General features: G+C 39.2%; 1 protein-coding gene across 3 annotated transcripts in view; it reads right to left on the bottom strand.

Annotated features, from left to right (window-relative positions):
- Positions 1-16,765, bottom strand: part of flt1 (fms related receptor tyrosine kinase 1) — a 73,256-nt gene that overhangs the window by 24,161 nt on the left and 32,330 nt on the right. For 2 of the 3 annotated variants that reach the window (XM_087308613.1, NM_001014829.3), the window contains 8 exon segments: positions 13,123-13,243; positions 10,194-10,302; positions 9,347-9,652; positions 4,152-4,298; positions 3,941-4,072; positions 1,130-1,236; positions 911-1,046; positions 721-825 (listed from right to left, as the gene is read on the bottom strand). In XM_087308613.1, coding sequence (XP_087164739.1) covers positions 721-825; positions 911-1,046; positions 1,130-1,236; positions 3,941-4,072; positions 4,152-4,298; positions 9,347-9,652; positions 10,194-10,302; positions 13,123-13,243 — 1,163 coding nt within the window. 3 annotated transcript variants of the gene reach the window in all.

Below are 16,765 nucleotides of genomic sequence, written 5' to 3' on the forward strand. Positions count from 1 at the left end.
TCATTTAGATGTACTCTTTTTTTAAAATAAGTGCTTTAATGTAGTTTTTACTACACATTCTAAATCAGACATGCCCAAAGTAGGACCCGCGGGCCAAAGTTGGTCCATGGTAACCTTTGATTTGGCCCACCATTCGATCTGAAAAGACAGTGAGAGTGATGGAGTGGGTTGAAGTGAATGCCTTTGACAGAGATCGCAACTTCGAATTGAACCTTTTCTTTCTTTTATTGCTGAACAATAAAATAAGCCAAGTGAAATTAAATGATTCAATTAAATGTTGTAAATGAATCAGACTTTTAAAATGTAAATACTGTCGCTTGCCAGACAGAGGACAATGCACAAGTCATCTATGAGCAAAACAAGGTGAAGACAGGAGCAGCTTGACTAGTGTATTCAGCACTGAACTCCATTGTGTTACAAATGAAATTGTTCATGTTTTACTGTAATAAGTTATTAGGATTTAAAGCATCGTTTTCTAGTTAGGAAATTCCCCTTGGTAAATTTATTGTTATAAGTTTTGGTATATATTCAACCCACAACCCACAGCCCTCAATCAAGTTTGGGCAGTTTAGAAGTTTGGGCATCCCTGCTCTAAAGAAACACGTTTAAAGTCAGATTTTACATCAAAGACGTCTTCTTTGCATACTTCTAGCCAAACAGTAGGCTACCTGTATTTTCATCAGATTGTGTGAGCAGCTGTTTTCATGTCTTAGAATATACCTTTAAGCATTTTCACAGCTACTGTGGTGCAGCTGGCTGAATTGCCAATGCCAACAGCTGAGGCCTGCATCACTCGCCCAAATGCTCCGCGCCCCAGGGGCTTTTCTGGAAAACAGCATAATAGACTGCATATCAGTATACTGCACAAGAGCATCAAAACAACTTAAACACACACATACACACAATGTACCCAGTTTAAGGCGGTCCCGTGGAAACTCCCATTTTGCGGGGTCATATTGTAGCCTATCACAGTGCTCGACCAGAGGCTCCTCCCCTGGGTGCAAGATGATCGGCAGGTACTCTGCTTTGCCTTTAACAGAGTTTGGCTGAGAATGAGCCAGACAATACAGTTATATATTACACAATACAGAAATATAGCCATACAATGTATGATTTTATTGGCCCTCACATGTTTGAGTTTCCGAATCAGCAGTGTGAGAAGCAGCCAGAAGAGTGTGGCCACAACACACGTACATGCTAGAGTCGGGATCTCCAGAGAAAGGGATTCAGACGAATCTATAGGACACATAAATAAGTGTTGTCACAAAAGAAAAAAGAGAGACTGGGACATGACCCAGATTAGATTTGTCCCCATGAGCTTGACAACTCCCTATAGAGGTTGTGAGTTATGCATCAGCCTCTATAGAAATAGCTAAACAAATGAACCTACATAGAAATAGGTAAACAGTTTAAGGGTTGAAAAGCCAAGGCCATCTGTGGGAAATGAAAATGGGAGACAGTTTCCTTCCTGACCCTTTCGGAAGAGAACAGCATGAACGTCTCCTCTCAGCACTCAGTTTAGAAGCATCTGACTAGACTAAATAGGGGAGTGTGAGAAAAAACACTAAAAATGGTGTAATTTAAAGAAGCTTTTGTATCAAACGATAACAAAAAAGGTGCCATGTTTTGTGACATGTTAATAATGATCCTTTCTAGACATATTTTTGGTGAAATAACATCTTGAAAACTTATGTGAATAAAAACATTTGCCATTCTTCTTACTTTCTGAAAGAAAACATGTATTTTCATTTTTAATTGGGAGGAAAAGTCAGACCTTCATATATTAAAATAAATACAAAATGTTTACTATATCTAACAAATCTAGTAAATCCAAAGAAATTATGATAAAAAAAAATCATATATCAGCACATGGTAAAGTTGTTTTTTTAATATTTACATGCTAACATTATAGCAATGGGTTACCAACTGAAGCATTCTATCCTTTTTATGGTCGCATCTTGTGACATCATGTGCTGTGTTTGGTTAACATTGTGTCGATATGTCAGATGAACAACACCATAGGGTGCGCCTCAATCAGTTCCCTTGTTCAGTAATCCAAGCACTGATCAGGGTGGAAGTTCTGAAGTGGGAGTTCAGGAGCGTAAAACATTAATCGTGTGAACCAAATCATAAAACATAACGACAAACGAAAGACGATTTTCTAAAACGAATCAGTTTATTTTAGTTTTTATTTTTTACATGAGTAAACATAGCTAGACAAGTTAGGAACAATCTAGCAAACATATATTTAACAATTGTTTAATGGTTGAAATGTTGCTGGTAAATGAAACAATCAAATTGTTTTAGCTATAGTGTACTTTTAAAATCTTTGTAAAATTAATATATATAAAAAATAGTTCTGCTGTTTATAAATTCCAGTTTTAATGTTCTAGATTGAAGACTTTCTCATGTGCCCCCCAATCTGTGATGAATCGAGCTAATCCCTGTCTTTAGCAGTGCCCTAATTCAGTGGTCTTCAACTACTGGGCTGCTGACTGGTACTGGTTTGTGGATCAATTGATACCGGCCGCACAAGAAATCATTAATTATTCCCGTTTTATTTATCATCTGAGTCTGAATGATCTTTTATTTTGAATCTCGGTCACTTTAGCACCCAAATTTAACCCACAATCAGCTAAATGAGTAAGAAACAGACGTCTTTGGAAAGTTTCTTTGCAAAGGGGAAAAGGCCCAGTGAAGGACCCACAAACTGCCAAGGAATGGATCCGCAACCCATTTGTGAACAAATCAGGTGAATCCACCATGTCTATGCAAGAAGATTAACTGCTGGAGATCGCAAATGACAGCGGCCTTTTATGGGCCATTCACATATCGGGTCGAGTTTGCGCAATTTTGCTATTTCCAGTGGATGTGTGCGAGTTGTAAGCACAAGAGGCGTGATGCGCACGCGCCTTCCAGATGCACACAGTTGAATAAATGCCGGGAGCGCACTGCGAAACTGACCGATCAGCTTCAGCTTGTATGGACTATACACATTTCAGTAGACAAATTATCTCAGACAAACACAGAACAGCCTAGTGCTTTGTAACTTTCTCCATAAGTAAAACTTGCATCAGAGTGACAGCAATGTTTTGTCAGCTTGTCATCCTCTGAGAAAATGGTTGATGGTCGCCTAGCAACCTTGGAACCACCACACCAACCACGACCCCCCCACACACACATTTAAAGGTGCCCCTCAAAGAAAATCAGAGTAGCAGAAATCAACCTAGGCATAATCGAAAAATAAAAGGTTAGTAATTGGAAATTGGAATACTGTGACCCTGAGACACAACTGTTTCCTCATTCTTACAGTAAGTAAAACCATGAGTGTAAATTCAACAAAAGGCCAATCAAAACACAAAGCAGAGTGTTGCGTGACTCACGGGGCATACCCTCATCATTGGCATGTACTTTAGGTCATTCATTCTAACCTGACAAGCAGGAGTCTTGATGTGTCATCAGGAGAACACAGACTTATATGTCTGGAATTATTACTATGCACACTTCTGAATGCATTTGATCAGCCACAGCATTTCCAGACAACAATGATCATTTTCCTCCCATAGTTATTTTTAAGTTCATATTGAAAATGGCAGACCCATATTGTTTGCTATGCATTATTGAGCAATGATTACATGAGACAACGTTAGAACTCCTTTCAGCATTCAAAATGCAAGATTTAAAGATTATACATTTATACAGAGGATCAATTATGGATCTTGTGATTCTATGGGTATTTTATGGAGTAATAAATGAAAACTTTTTTTTGCTTAGCTAAGCCATATGCATACTATTTAGATATCAGAGAACAATTTAACTTATTGAACCAATGCAGTGTATGGCACCTTTAATAAAATGAACTACACTAACAAAGCAATTTCCCCTGAGTTTTAATTCAACCAAACTTTCCAAGTGTGAACACACACTCAAGCCAACTTACTTTGAACCCAAATGTAGGCGGAGCTCTCCACAGACCCCCTCTGATTGGTGGCTTGACAGGTATAAAATCCCTGGTCTTCAACTGTAATTCGGTCAATGTGAAGAGTCCCTTCCTCTGGAAACAGCATGATTCCTGTCAATAACATGAACATGTATGCATTATATTTTTATACAGCAAATAAACATTTAAAAAGTACACTTCCTAGTCTCACCAGACACCTGCTGGAGCTTCCTTTGGTTCTTATACCATGTTATGTGTGGCTGTGGCACTCCCCGAGCAGGGCAGTGGAGAGTGATAGAGTTGCTTACATTAACAGTATGATCACTTAGATTTCCAAGCAGCACCGGCGCCTGCAGAACTGTACAGTGTGAGAGAGAGAGGGGTTATTATGCATGATCCTCTTAAACATCTGAACTCGTGAACACCTGAGCAAATGTGTGCACTTGTGCATACAAGTGTGTGCAGGTTTGTGTGGTTTATGAGGACACAAAATTGCATAATGACATGGGTATGTTTCCAAGTGATGGGTTGCAGATGGAAGGGCCTCCTCTGCATAAAACATTTGCTTGATAAGTTGGCGGTTCAATCCGCTGTGGCGACCCCAGATTAATAAAGGGACTAAGCTGAAAATAAAATGAATAAATGACATGCTTATGACCTAGTTGTACTATATTACGTTGCTTTATGCCTTGTGTCTGTGTAGTTAAAAATGCTTAAAAACATACTTAACGGGGACTTTTGACATGAGGCACTTTTTGTAGATTCATTTCGGACAAACAGTATTTTAAGTAAAATGCACACGAACTGAACCACAAAGTCGTTATTATGAGTGGGAAGCTCAATTTTCTTTAAGCCCTAATTTTCCAGGTTGGGGCATCAGTGGGAAACATGGTGAAATCACTGAACTATAATAGAAAGTGATATACAGTAGTCAACATTTGAAATGGTTTAAAACCAATCAGAGGAGTCCTAAAACTATTGAACATCCATTCTTTTCTAGGACCATTAAAATAAAATGTATTTGATCCAGTTCAAATATTGATTACTATATACACCATTATATATCTTAAAGATCATTGGGTGAAATTCAAGTCAACTCTTGTGGAATGCCCGTGACAAGACGTTGTTGCAAATTCTTTGCTCTTTATTTTCGAAAGACCTTTTTCTTCATTGCAACATGGCAGGCACCATTGTGAGCAGCGTCTTAAGATAGGATGCTTAGAACTTCTGATTACAGTGTTTACAACTGGTAAATCTTGATCCGAAAATATGTGCCAATACCGTTTTGAGTGACTTATGGAGTGTTTTTGTGATCCACAACTTTGATTTTGAAAGTCGTGTTAAAACCATTACGCTTCTGTCAGATGCAGTTTTAGCGCAGGAGAAAAACGTTCCTAATTCACTGTCTGCTGTTAGATAACATGCTGAAATACAGTGTGTGTTCCCGACCTGTCAGCTGTTATACTGTAATCAGGAGCTCTTCAATGCACACACACACACACATACACACACACACACACGCACGCACGCACGCACACACACACACACACACACACACACACACACACACACACACACACACACACACACACACACACACACACACACACACACACACACACACACACAATAGATCACTGCATTAAAGAGCAAACGATATTACTGGCAGGAAACTTAATAGGTGTGTAACAGTAAGCCATTCAAAAAATTAAGGTATGTTATGGATACTCTAATGGCTGATTTCCATGTTGATTCTGATCAGGAGCAGTTTATGTTTCATTTAGTTTGTTTAGGATTTATCATTGTATGTTTTTTCTTTTATTTCAAAATGCCACATTATTTTCACTGTTCCAGTCTTTCAGTTCAAAGATGCAGTGGGACAATAAGTGTGTGTGTGTCAAACATTTTGGCAAATTACATTTGTTTGAGTAGGTTATATTTTTGAAAATAAGAGAGAAAATGATCCCTTTTGCGATGATGAGGGTCCATTTTTAATGGCACAAGATGCCGTCTGACGGGAAGGGTAAATGACTCACAAATGTTGTTTTTCAATCCTACACTGTAAAATCCAACAGCCCACTTTATCAAATGAAATGAGAGTAGTTAACTTATAATTGATTTTACATTGATTGTAAGTTAATTCTTCTCATTTAAAAAGAATTTTGAACTCTTAATTAATACCTCATTACTTCATCTCAAATGAAGTAAGTTCACAGTACTCATAAAGATTTAGTTTTTTTTTAACTCAAATGGTTTGGTGCAATCGGTTTCCTCAAACGGTTTGAGTTGCCATAACGTATTTGGTTTTACAATACTCAGTTGGTTGGAGTTTTCTTCATTTATAAGGTTTTACTGTGCTCAAATTGCTTCGTTTACTCAAATGGATTAAGTTCACAGTACTCATTAGGATTAGTTTTTGAACTTAAATGGTTTGTTGCAGTCAGTTTATTATACTAAATGGTTTGAGTTACCCTAACTTTTTGGGTTTTACAGTGTATTAGATCACATTTTAAAATAATCAGTCCAGGAGGTGGCGCTGACCGACAGCATTATTAGTTCAAAGAAGTTAAAAGCAAGTAAGAAATATTTTACCTATCATTTTAAAACTGTCCGAATGTGACTGTGTATAGGCATCAAGCTGTTGACCGAAAGTTCGAAGCATCTTACTTACGCATACATTTTTGGGAAAATTCTGGGAAATTTTGCACTTGAAGTTAAAGGTCTATAAGCAGAGTTAACAAACCCTGCTTTTTGTATTTTTTGTAATTTATCAAAAGTCGGTACGCCATCTTGTATCAACGAAAGTGACTTGAACACACCTGACGTCATTATTATGACCTGTCAACTAGTAAGTAGAAATGTCCCAGAAGTATTTGCATTAGTATGACATATCCGCCTTATAAAGCAGCTGAGTGATTTACAGGCGACGTGGTTTGCCATTGTTAGAAGTGTGAATAGACTGTGAGCTGTATTTCTTTCATTACAGATTGAGGCCTGGAATGTTTGAATTGCAGCCATTGGATTGGTGCCATTCAGCAAAATCCCTGTTTGTCTCAATGACACATTCAGCTTTTTGTGGACTCAATAGCAATATTTCCGGGTTAGTCGGCCAAGGATGCGTACTATTGCTTTGGTTTACACTGTTGTACGTAGTGTACATACTGTAGTGTCAATTTATATAGATGAATTTAAAAGAATAGCAACACCCTTTACATGAAACTCGATTACATAAAGGAGAGGAATCATAATCTGACTTCTGTTTCAGATATTGTCCTCCAGGACACAATTGATTATTGTCTCTTTCCTCATTCTGTGACAGTGGCTGATTGGCTGATTGTTCTTCGGCCATGTGAAGCAGCCTGTAAATGTGGCATGGTGGGAAGTGCCATTGTGTGCTCTTCCTCCTAACTAGATCTCATTCCCACACCAAAGAGGTCCTGCTTTGCTCAGCCTTGGAGAGAAGGGCTACAGGAAGCTAAGGGACCCAGTTCCCAAGGACCCCTTTTGCTCTGTCTCTCTCCTTCTCTCTTTGTTTCTCTTTTCGCATCTGTTTTTAAATGTGTGGGTGTCTGCAAGCACATCCTTATGGGACTCAGAGTCACTATTTAAGAGATGAGTAACTTATGATTGGGAGAAGTGACTGTGGTTGATGTGTTCTTACCCTGAGTATCCCACGGTTTCTGATCTGCTTGCATATGATGTAACTATACTGATAATACTGGCATTTATTGAATAATTGTACTTCACAGAAATTATGGAAATGTGATTAATTTTTTTGATGATTGCAAAAGTCCTAAATATGTACTACTATATATGCATTGAGCATTCTGTTGTTAATATTGTTAATGGGTAATAATAGTCTTAAAAGAGTTTGTCATTATTTCTCTAAACACAACAACGATAATACATATAGACAGTGCCATTTTTTGGCAGTAGATAGTTTGGTTACAATGAAACATTTTCCAGGTCAGGAGCAACATGAAGGAGATTAAAAGATGATTAGATCAGACAGAATGTTCATATTGAGATAATCTATTCTTTTAATGAGAGAATGTGTGTGTGAGTGTGTACCTTGTATCCCTTACTTTGTGAGGACCAAATGTCTTCACAAGTATTCTGTGTATAGAATACTTGTGTAGTCTCATTCTGAAAACGTACCTCTATGTACCTGTTATTTACTTGTTTATTTAATTTTTTTGGCTTCTGTTTTTGTCTTACCTGTTTTCTGGAACTATTTTTCATCGGACTGTCACGGTGAAACCTGTTGTCACGGTCATCTCCTCTCTGCATCTTAAGTCCACCGACGTACAGTACATGGTGAGCTAAACTGGTAACAGCCGGAAAGCCATCCATACAAAGCTAAGCGGTCAGCTGGTAAGCGCGAAAAGGAACGACGTCATACCGCCTGTAGCGTTCATTTGAAAATAATTAAATGCAGTCATACATCCTTCTGGCTACATGATTCACCAGAAATGTAAATAGGGCTACGTTTTCAGAATGAGCCGATGTTGTCAATACCAGCACAATTTGTACTTTTTTTTTTGGTATTTTGAAAATGTAAAAATGCAGATTGTTTCCTGTGAGAGCTGGGGTTTACTGTGTGGTCAGTGTACAGTATACAAATCAACATATCTATGGGAAGTCTCTAAACAGCAGTATAAATGTGTATGTGTATGTCCAGGTTTATGTGGTCTATGAAGACACAAAATTCTATAATGACATGGGTATGACCTAGTTGTACTATATTAAGTAGGTTTATGAGGACATCACTTGCCCCCTTGTAATTTAAAATGCTTAAAAAAAACATACTTAATGCGGCCTTTTGACATTCAAAATCTTCTACAGGATTGCTGTGAGGGTTGGTTTTAGGGGTAGGGGTATGGTTAGGTTAGGTACATTCATTCATTCATTCATTTTTCTTTGGCTTAATCCCTTTATTCATCAAAGGTTACCACAGCAAAATGAACCGACAACTTATCCAGCATATGTTTTACACAGCATATGTCCTTGCAGCTGCAACCCTGTACTGGGAAACACCCATACACACTCATTCACACTCATACACTACGGGCAATTTATTTTATTCAATTTACATATAGTGCATGTCTTTGGACTGTTTGGAAAACAGGAGCACCTGGAGGAAACCCACGCACAACAAGGAACACAAGGAAAACATGCAAACAACACAGAAATGCCAGCTGACCCTGCCAGGACTCAAACCAGTGACTTTCTTGCTGTGAAGCGACTAGTGAGTGCTAACCACTGAGCCACCATGTTACCCAGGTAAGGACTCATAATAAGCATTTTTTTTTTTTTTACATTTTTACAGAGAGTCCTTATAAATCATATAACCATATATACAAGCATGTGTGTGTATGCTGAGGATAGGGATTTTTAAAGACACACCTGTGACCTCCACTGCTGTGTCTAGATGTATATGTTCTCCTGTCAGCAGGTGTGTGGCAGAGCAGCGGTACGTTCCTGAATCCCGAGCAGTCAAATTCTTCAGCCCAAAATGCAGAGTATGAGAGAACTGGCCCTCCGTGAGCTCCCCATCAAGACCCGAAGCTTCATCCCAAACTGTGATTTGACTGGTTATTCTGGACCATGACAGGTCTGAATAGAGATGCCTATTGGCTATACATAGCAGACGAAGGTCACCGCCCTCTCTAGGCTCTTCCACTAAAGATGCAACGAGGCCTTCTTTGACATCTGTGTAGGAGGACAAAAATTTGACAGGATTGATACAGTAGGACTGAACAGCACACGTAGTCCTTTTGGGAACAAAAAGTCTTGTAACAGCAGAGAGAGGCCATTTTGAAATGTTGACCAAGCAGCATTTTTTGTAACCTTTGATGACAATGTTGAATAGCCATTGTCAGTGCAAGTAGCAATAAGACGCTAGTGCAAAGGCGCGCTATTTACTTTAGCTATTTGAAATTTCCCGTGGAAACTGCTCGAGGGTTTCCTGATGGAAGATAATGTTTATCTTTCCCGAACACCACCAGCGTTCTCCAAATAATGCGGCGCACGAGGAGGCAGTTTGATAAGAGCCACAGGTTCCTGTTCACTCCTCCACCCTGTCACTATGACAACAGTCAGGATGGGCTACATCCACTGTGGCCGAATTTAGCACAGCTTGAAAGCAAACCCTCGAAAACAAGGGGACGGAGGAGGGCGGGATGAGAGGAAGAATGGGATAGGGAGTAAGGGAGCATGGAGAACAAGGTAAAATGTTGACTTATATAAATACCTGTGACATAGAAAGGAATGTCTAGTTCATCTCTGCCTAATATGTTGGATGTGACACAGCGATAGATGCCAGAAACCAGTGCTTCGCCAACTGTCAGAACTCCAACAGTCTGTGGAAAAAGAAACAACTGTTGCATGCAAGCAAAGGTGCAAACAAAACACTGCTGGAAAGTTTCAGACCATGTGATTTCCTTAAGTAGGACATGTTCCTGGATCAACTTCTATTGTTGGTCCAGGAACTGCATTCATCAAACAATCAGAGCTATAATACAATCCCTACTCAAACCCTAATCTTGCTAAATCAGCGATAACTTTTCTTGATAATAACGTCAATCAAGGACCAACAGTGGCAAAGTTTTCACTAGGGAGATTTTTTCCCCTTCGATTTTCCTCCATTACTCATAGCCAAAAAATCGGAGCCAAGAATTAGGTTTTTATATTCATTCATTTGTTTTGTTTTTGGCTTAGTCTCTTTTTTTTAAATTTGGGGTCGCCACAGCAGAATAAACCGCCAACTTATCCTGCAAATGTTTTTACACAACGGATGCACTTCCAGCTGCAACCCAGCTCTGGGAAACATCAACACACACTCATTCATACCCAAACACTAGAGTCAATTTAGCATACCCATTTCACCTGTGCTACATGTCTTTGGATTGTGGTGTGAGCCGGAGCACCTGGAGAAAACCTACGCCAACGCAGGGAGAACATGCAAACTTTACACAAAAACACCAACTGACCCAGCTCGAACCATCGACCTTTTTGCTGTGAGGCGACAGCACTACCTACTGCGCCACTGCGTCGCCCTAGGTTTTTATATAGTGACCATAGTCTTGCCACAGACTGACTACTAAGCAGTTCTGATCTTATTCAGAAAATTTTTCGCTTGCTATCAGAACATGTTCTTGTTATGTCTGCTATATGAAGTTTACTGGTTTTTTATCAAAGAATTACTAGTTGAGATACATCCTCATTTAGGACAGAATCAACAACTTTTAAGGGTTGATGATTTATCATGAATGATGGTTTGTTTCTTGTAATGGGAGGTTCTCCCCAATTCTCCCCATGTTTCTTATATACTACCTGACAAAAGTCTTGTCGTTGATTCCAGTTACAGTATAAGAGCAACAATTGACAAGACTTTTGTCTAAGCAAAGTCAGACCTTACTGTCCTAATGAAATAAATAAAAATCAAGACATGATCATATTTTATTTTGATTAAATAAGCGTTAAATAAGCGTAGAGGCATTTGCCTTTTATATAAGCCACTTTTGATACCAAATGATCAACTGGAAGTCAAGTTATTATTTGTTTCTAAAACTTGGTTAGGCTACAAGACTTTTGCCATGTAGTGTACAAGGGTGTTCTAATATTTTATCATACTTTTACTGTCTGAGATTCATCTTCATTCTCTCCTCATTCTTGTTTACGCCATAAAATCATCATGTATATTTATGGTAATGGGAAATGGATTTAGCCGAATTGCTTTCCATCGCATTCCGTTCCCCCACATTTCTTAGACAAGAAGGTCTTAATGTGTACTGTATCAATCAATACAATATAGAATAGAATTAACAGCAAATGTTTGTGTTCCCCTGTATATATGTATGTATATATATATATATATATATATATATATATATATATATATATATATATATATATATATATATATATATATATATATATACAATGATTCTAAATTTTATCAAAATACCTACTCCCAGGGCCATTTATGGGCTAGTTTTTATGAGCCCAATTAGCCCAATGCTTAACCCTCAAGACACACACACGCCATTCACTATGGACAATTTAGCTTACCCAATTCACCTATAGTGCATGTCTTTAGACTGTAGGGCACTTGATGAAAACACAGGAAGAACATGCAAACTCCACACAGAAATGCCAACTGACCCAGCTGAGGCTCGAACCAGCAACCTTCTTGCTGTGAGGTGACAGTGCTACTCACTGAGCCACCATGTCACCCCACTAATTAATATTACTAATACTAATTAACTAGTACCAATCTGATTCCAACAGTTAGGTTTCTCACCAATGGATCCACCGGATCTTATTCAAGGTAGTTCAAAATGTTTAAGCCATGAGACCAATACGTTTTCCCATGGAAATATGTAAAAATGCATTCTGCCAGGCAGATTGCACCACATGAGATTATGTTTCCTATGTTTCTTATACAAGAAGGTTCTAATGTTTAACAAACAAATACTGGTTAACATACATCCCCATACAAGATTGAATTTAGGCCATAAAACCAACATTTTCCTTCATAGGAATGGGGGAACTTAATTCAGAGTCAGAGAATTGCATGCATGCTGTCATATTCTACTGTCTTTAAGTTTCTTATACAAGAAGATTCTAATATTTGCTGTATTTATCAAGATATTGGGAGAGGGGAATATCTTAAGATCTATAATACATACAAGGTTAAGATCTAAGGTTAAGATCCTTTACTAAACAGGATAAAACCAACGGCTTTTAAGCCATGAATTCAGTGTGTCTTTCTGTGGGCCTAAATTCGTGACATCAGTTTGTTTCCCCCATGCCTCTAACACAATGCTTTTCTAAAATTATTTGTTATTGTTGCATTTGTTTGTATTATTTTATTGCTGTTCCAACACCAACAAGGATGCAGATTTAGGAACAAGTGGGGAGAATGAAGATTAAATATTCTCCAAATAATAAATCATTTAATCTTGTTCCAGTAATCAGAGAGGAAGGACACCTGCCTATCCACCTCTAGAGCTAAACAACTGCAGCTTGATTGCAGTTATCTTGAGGCATTTGGCAGAACACATAATTCCACAAAACGGGAAGACCTGCTTTTGTGAATCCCGAGGGAGTTCTTTTGTGCCCTCTCGTTTATCATTTGGCATGTCCCCTATGATCAGTCCACCCACTGGAACACTCACCTTATTCTTCCCTTCTAACACTTCCTGTCTGTGGCTGATGGTCAAGATGGGATTGTGGGTGGACGTGACTCCGGTCTTCTTTCTGACTGCAGTCCAGGACGAAGGAGGAGGCTTCTCACATCTTAGAGAGAGAGAGAGGAAGACAGAGAACGAGAAAGAGGAAGAGAGAACGACAGCACTCTCAGTTCACAAGTGTAGTGATGTCACAAGACAGATGTGTGGCGCAGCTGCAGCCCGAAAGGGGAAACTTCCGATCTCAGGTCTCTTGGGAATTCATTTTTCACTCTAGTCATCTTATGGAATTTCTTTTGGAATTCTGAGTGTGTGTGTGTGTCTATCAGGATACAGTGACACTCGTTTGGAGTGTTCCATAATTAGCAGTGTGTAGGGTTTGGATGTGTTCCCTTTCCTGCCTGTAAACCATCCTAGGCCCTGCTTCCGAAGTTTCGAACTTTTGCCCACCAACTTCTAGGCATTTATATCTTATCCATGCCAATTCTGAAAGGTCTCTAATCTCTGGGGCAAGGTTCTGGTGGGTTGTGGTGATGGGTATTTGTCCGTGACTGTGTGCCCACCGCCCTGTTACCCCTCCCTGGCTTTGACGAGTCTCTCTGATTGCTCTTCCTATTTGGCTGAGACAGTGAGTGTTCTGTCCTCGTACGTCCCACCCTGATCATGACACTTCTCAAACACACAGTCCACTCTCCCACGGCTCTTCGGGAACAGGCACTCAATCACTCTCTCATACACAAACGCACACACACATATTGGTTTTGGTGGTTTACAAGGACTCTCCATAGGCTTATTATTTGGCCTTACCCTGATTTTTAATTACAGGACACAGGTAATGTCCTCCTAAACCACCTCAACATTGTAATACTAGGCAAGGCAATTTATATAGCACATTTTACACACAATAATAATTCAAAGTGATTTTTCATAAACAGGAATGAAAGAAGCAAGAAAACAAAATGATTAAAATAGTTAAAAATGATTTAAAACAGATTAAAATGTTTTAAAACAGGTTATAAAAGAATGAATAAGAAAAGAAAGACATGTAAGTGTGATCTGTTGAATGAAGCACAGTTCTCATTCTGTAAAGGCACAGCTAAACAGATGGGTTTTCAGTCTTGATTAGAACGTGCCTAATGCTGGAGCACATCTGATCATTTCTGGAAGCTGTTCCCAGCAGGGGGCATAGTAGCTGATGCTTTGACTGAACCCTTGGAATTTCTGATTTATTTGATCCTAAAGATCTGAGTAATCTGTTAGGTTTGTATCTAGTGAGCATATCTGTAATATATTGAGGTCCTAGGCCATTTAGTGATTTATAGACAAGTAATAATACTTTAAAATCTATTCTGAGTGTAACTGGGAGCCAGTGTAAAGACCTGAGGACAGGTGTGATGTGCTTGGATTTTCTGGTTCTGGTCATAATCTTGGCAGCAGCGTTCTCGATGAGCTTCAACTGTCTGACTGTCTTTTGGGAAGGCGAGTGAGAAGTCTATTACAGTAATCCACCCTGCTGGTGATAAAAGCATGAACAAGTCCTCACTGGAAACAAAGCTTCTAATCCTTACAGTGTTTTTGAGATGATTTACTTACTGCTTTGACATGACTATTAAAATTCAGATCTGACTCCAGAATCACACCAAGATTCTCCTTATTTTTTGTTGTTTGATCCTTAGAGCTAAGGTTTGTGTTCCCCTCATCCCCGTTCCCAAATGCTATGACTTCAGTTTTTTCTTTGTTTATCTAAAAAAAGTCTAATACTAAGGTGATACTCATGTCATTAAACAAATTTGTGTCCTCATAAACCACCAAAACCAGTACGTACACAGGACTAGAGAGACGGAGACTGCACATATGTTTTACCACAATCATCCTCACCCATTCTGCATTCACACGTAACCTGTGTGCCTGCGTACAGTATTATGAACTGACTTGAGTGGGCCGTCATGAAATCTACTCGTTTTATTTTCTGTCTAGAAAAGCATCAAATCAAGAAACAGTGCATTATAGTTTGCCGACATTTCAGCTACACCTTTAGCTATCAATAAAATCGTCACATATGCAACCAAACAGACCATATTTTACAAATAATTTCAAGCAAATTTAATGTAAAAACAAATACATTTGATATGAACACATACATTAGATATTAAAAATACATTTTTATCAGCGGTTTTGTCTTTACACATTTGGCAATTACTAGGATTTACAATAAGTAAGTTAGTTGTATAAAATTATTAAATATTAGAATCATATATTACTCATAAACAATCTGTATAAAAAGGGACGAATCACATTGGGAGAGACCCGTAGAGTAGAAACAAACACACTATTACTCACTCAACACACAAACACTTGCATGCATGCATTCAAACAGGCAGGATCCGTTTTTTGTTTTTTTTTTTCAGCACAAAATAAAGCGATTGTAATACACAGCATCACCAGTGGAGGAGCGTTTATCAATCATTTCTGGCTCATCAGAACTCCTACACAGCAGGCATTCTGGGCCAGGTCTAGTCTGGAGAAGAAAAAAAACGAAACGAGAGAAATCCAAATAGTGAGCCTCGGTTTTGTCTGCCCTCCTCGGCTCACGTCAAGATAGAAGACACATGATATTTTCATCTGAACTCACAGCTTTTGTGGATGTTAGAACTATAACTGATGGTCTGGGCTTTGGAGATTGAGGCTTGGTTCATACATCCTTTATAGTACCACTCAAGAACACAAAAAGCAAAAGCAGCACCAGGCAGTGTATGGATTGAAGGATCAGAAAGTAGAAGAGCAGAAAAAAACTGTCTCTGAACAACAACAACAAAAAAAGAAGAATAAATTAAACTGTAGTTCCAGGGGTGCAGAGAAAAATCAACCTCTCCGTCCTGTGTGATCCTTGTAGGATGGCATGCTTTTAGTCACGTCTCTTGGGTGGCTGGATGAGGCGGTTGTTGGGTTATTTGACAGGTGAGAGAGGGGGAATGGTAAAGTGGGACGGAGGGTGTGTGAGTGTGTGTGTGTGGGATCAGGGACTCTCAAGAATAGATCAAGCTCCTGAGGAAGCGGACTGTGCCACGTTTGAAGACGGAGGGACAATCACGCTGCTGGGAAGCTGTCTCGCGTCGGGGAGGAAGCCAAACAACGAGAGGAAAAGCGCTCTGATTTTTCGCACAGGAAGCCCGTCTGCGCCTCCTGCCTGGCTGAGATAAGAGTGCTGCTGTTCCCATGGCCGAGCTCAAGCCCATCCAGCCGCTATCAGGCCAGCCCGGCCCACAACTCCACTCTCCCTGGGCCTCCTCCACCGCAGCGTCAGGCCAGCCGCGCCGGGCCGCTATAAAGAATAAGGGCCTGAGTCAGGGTCCAGCCAGTCAAGACCTCTCAACAGAACGTACATACAATACCTTTCAATCATCAAGCTTTACACAGCTATCAATTAAGTGATGCATTGACCAGTAAAATCAACATGCAAATGTTGTCCCATATGGAATCTGCAGGCATTTTTTAGGATTTTCTGGAACAATTTAAACATGAATGAATTTAAAAATATTTCTAAATGTTATTAATGATGAATGTTCCAATTCTAAGGTCATTTATGGCAGCAGATTTCATGTGAGCCCCAAAAATGTTGTTGCAAACCTTA

Source organism: Danio rerio, chromosome 24, assembly GCF_052040795.2.
Source record: "Danio rerio strain M-AB ecotype USA chromosome 24, GRCz13ab, whole genome shotgun sequence".
Lineage (NCBI taxonomy): Eukaryota > Metazoa > Chordata > Actinopteri > Cypriniformes > Danionidae > Danio > Danio rerio.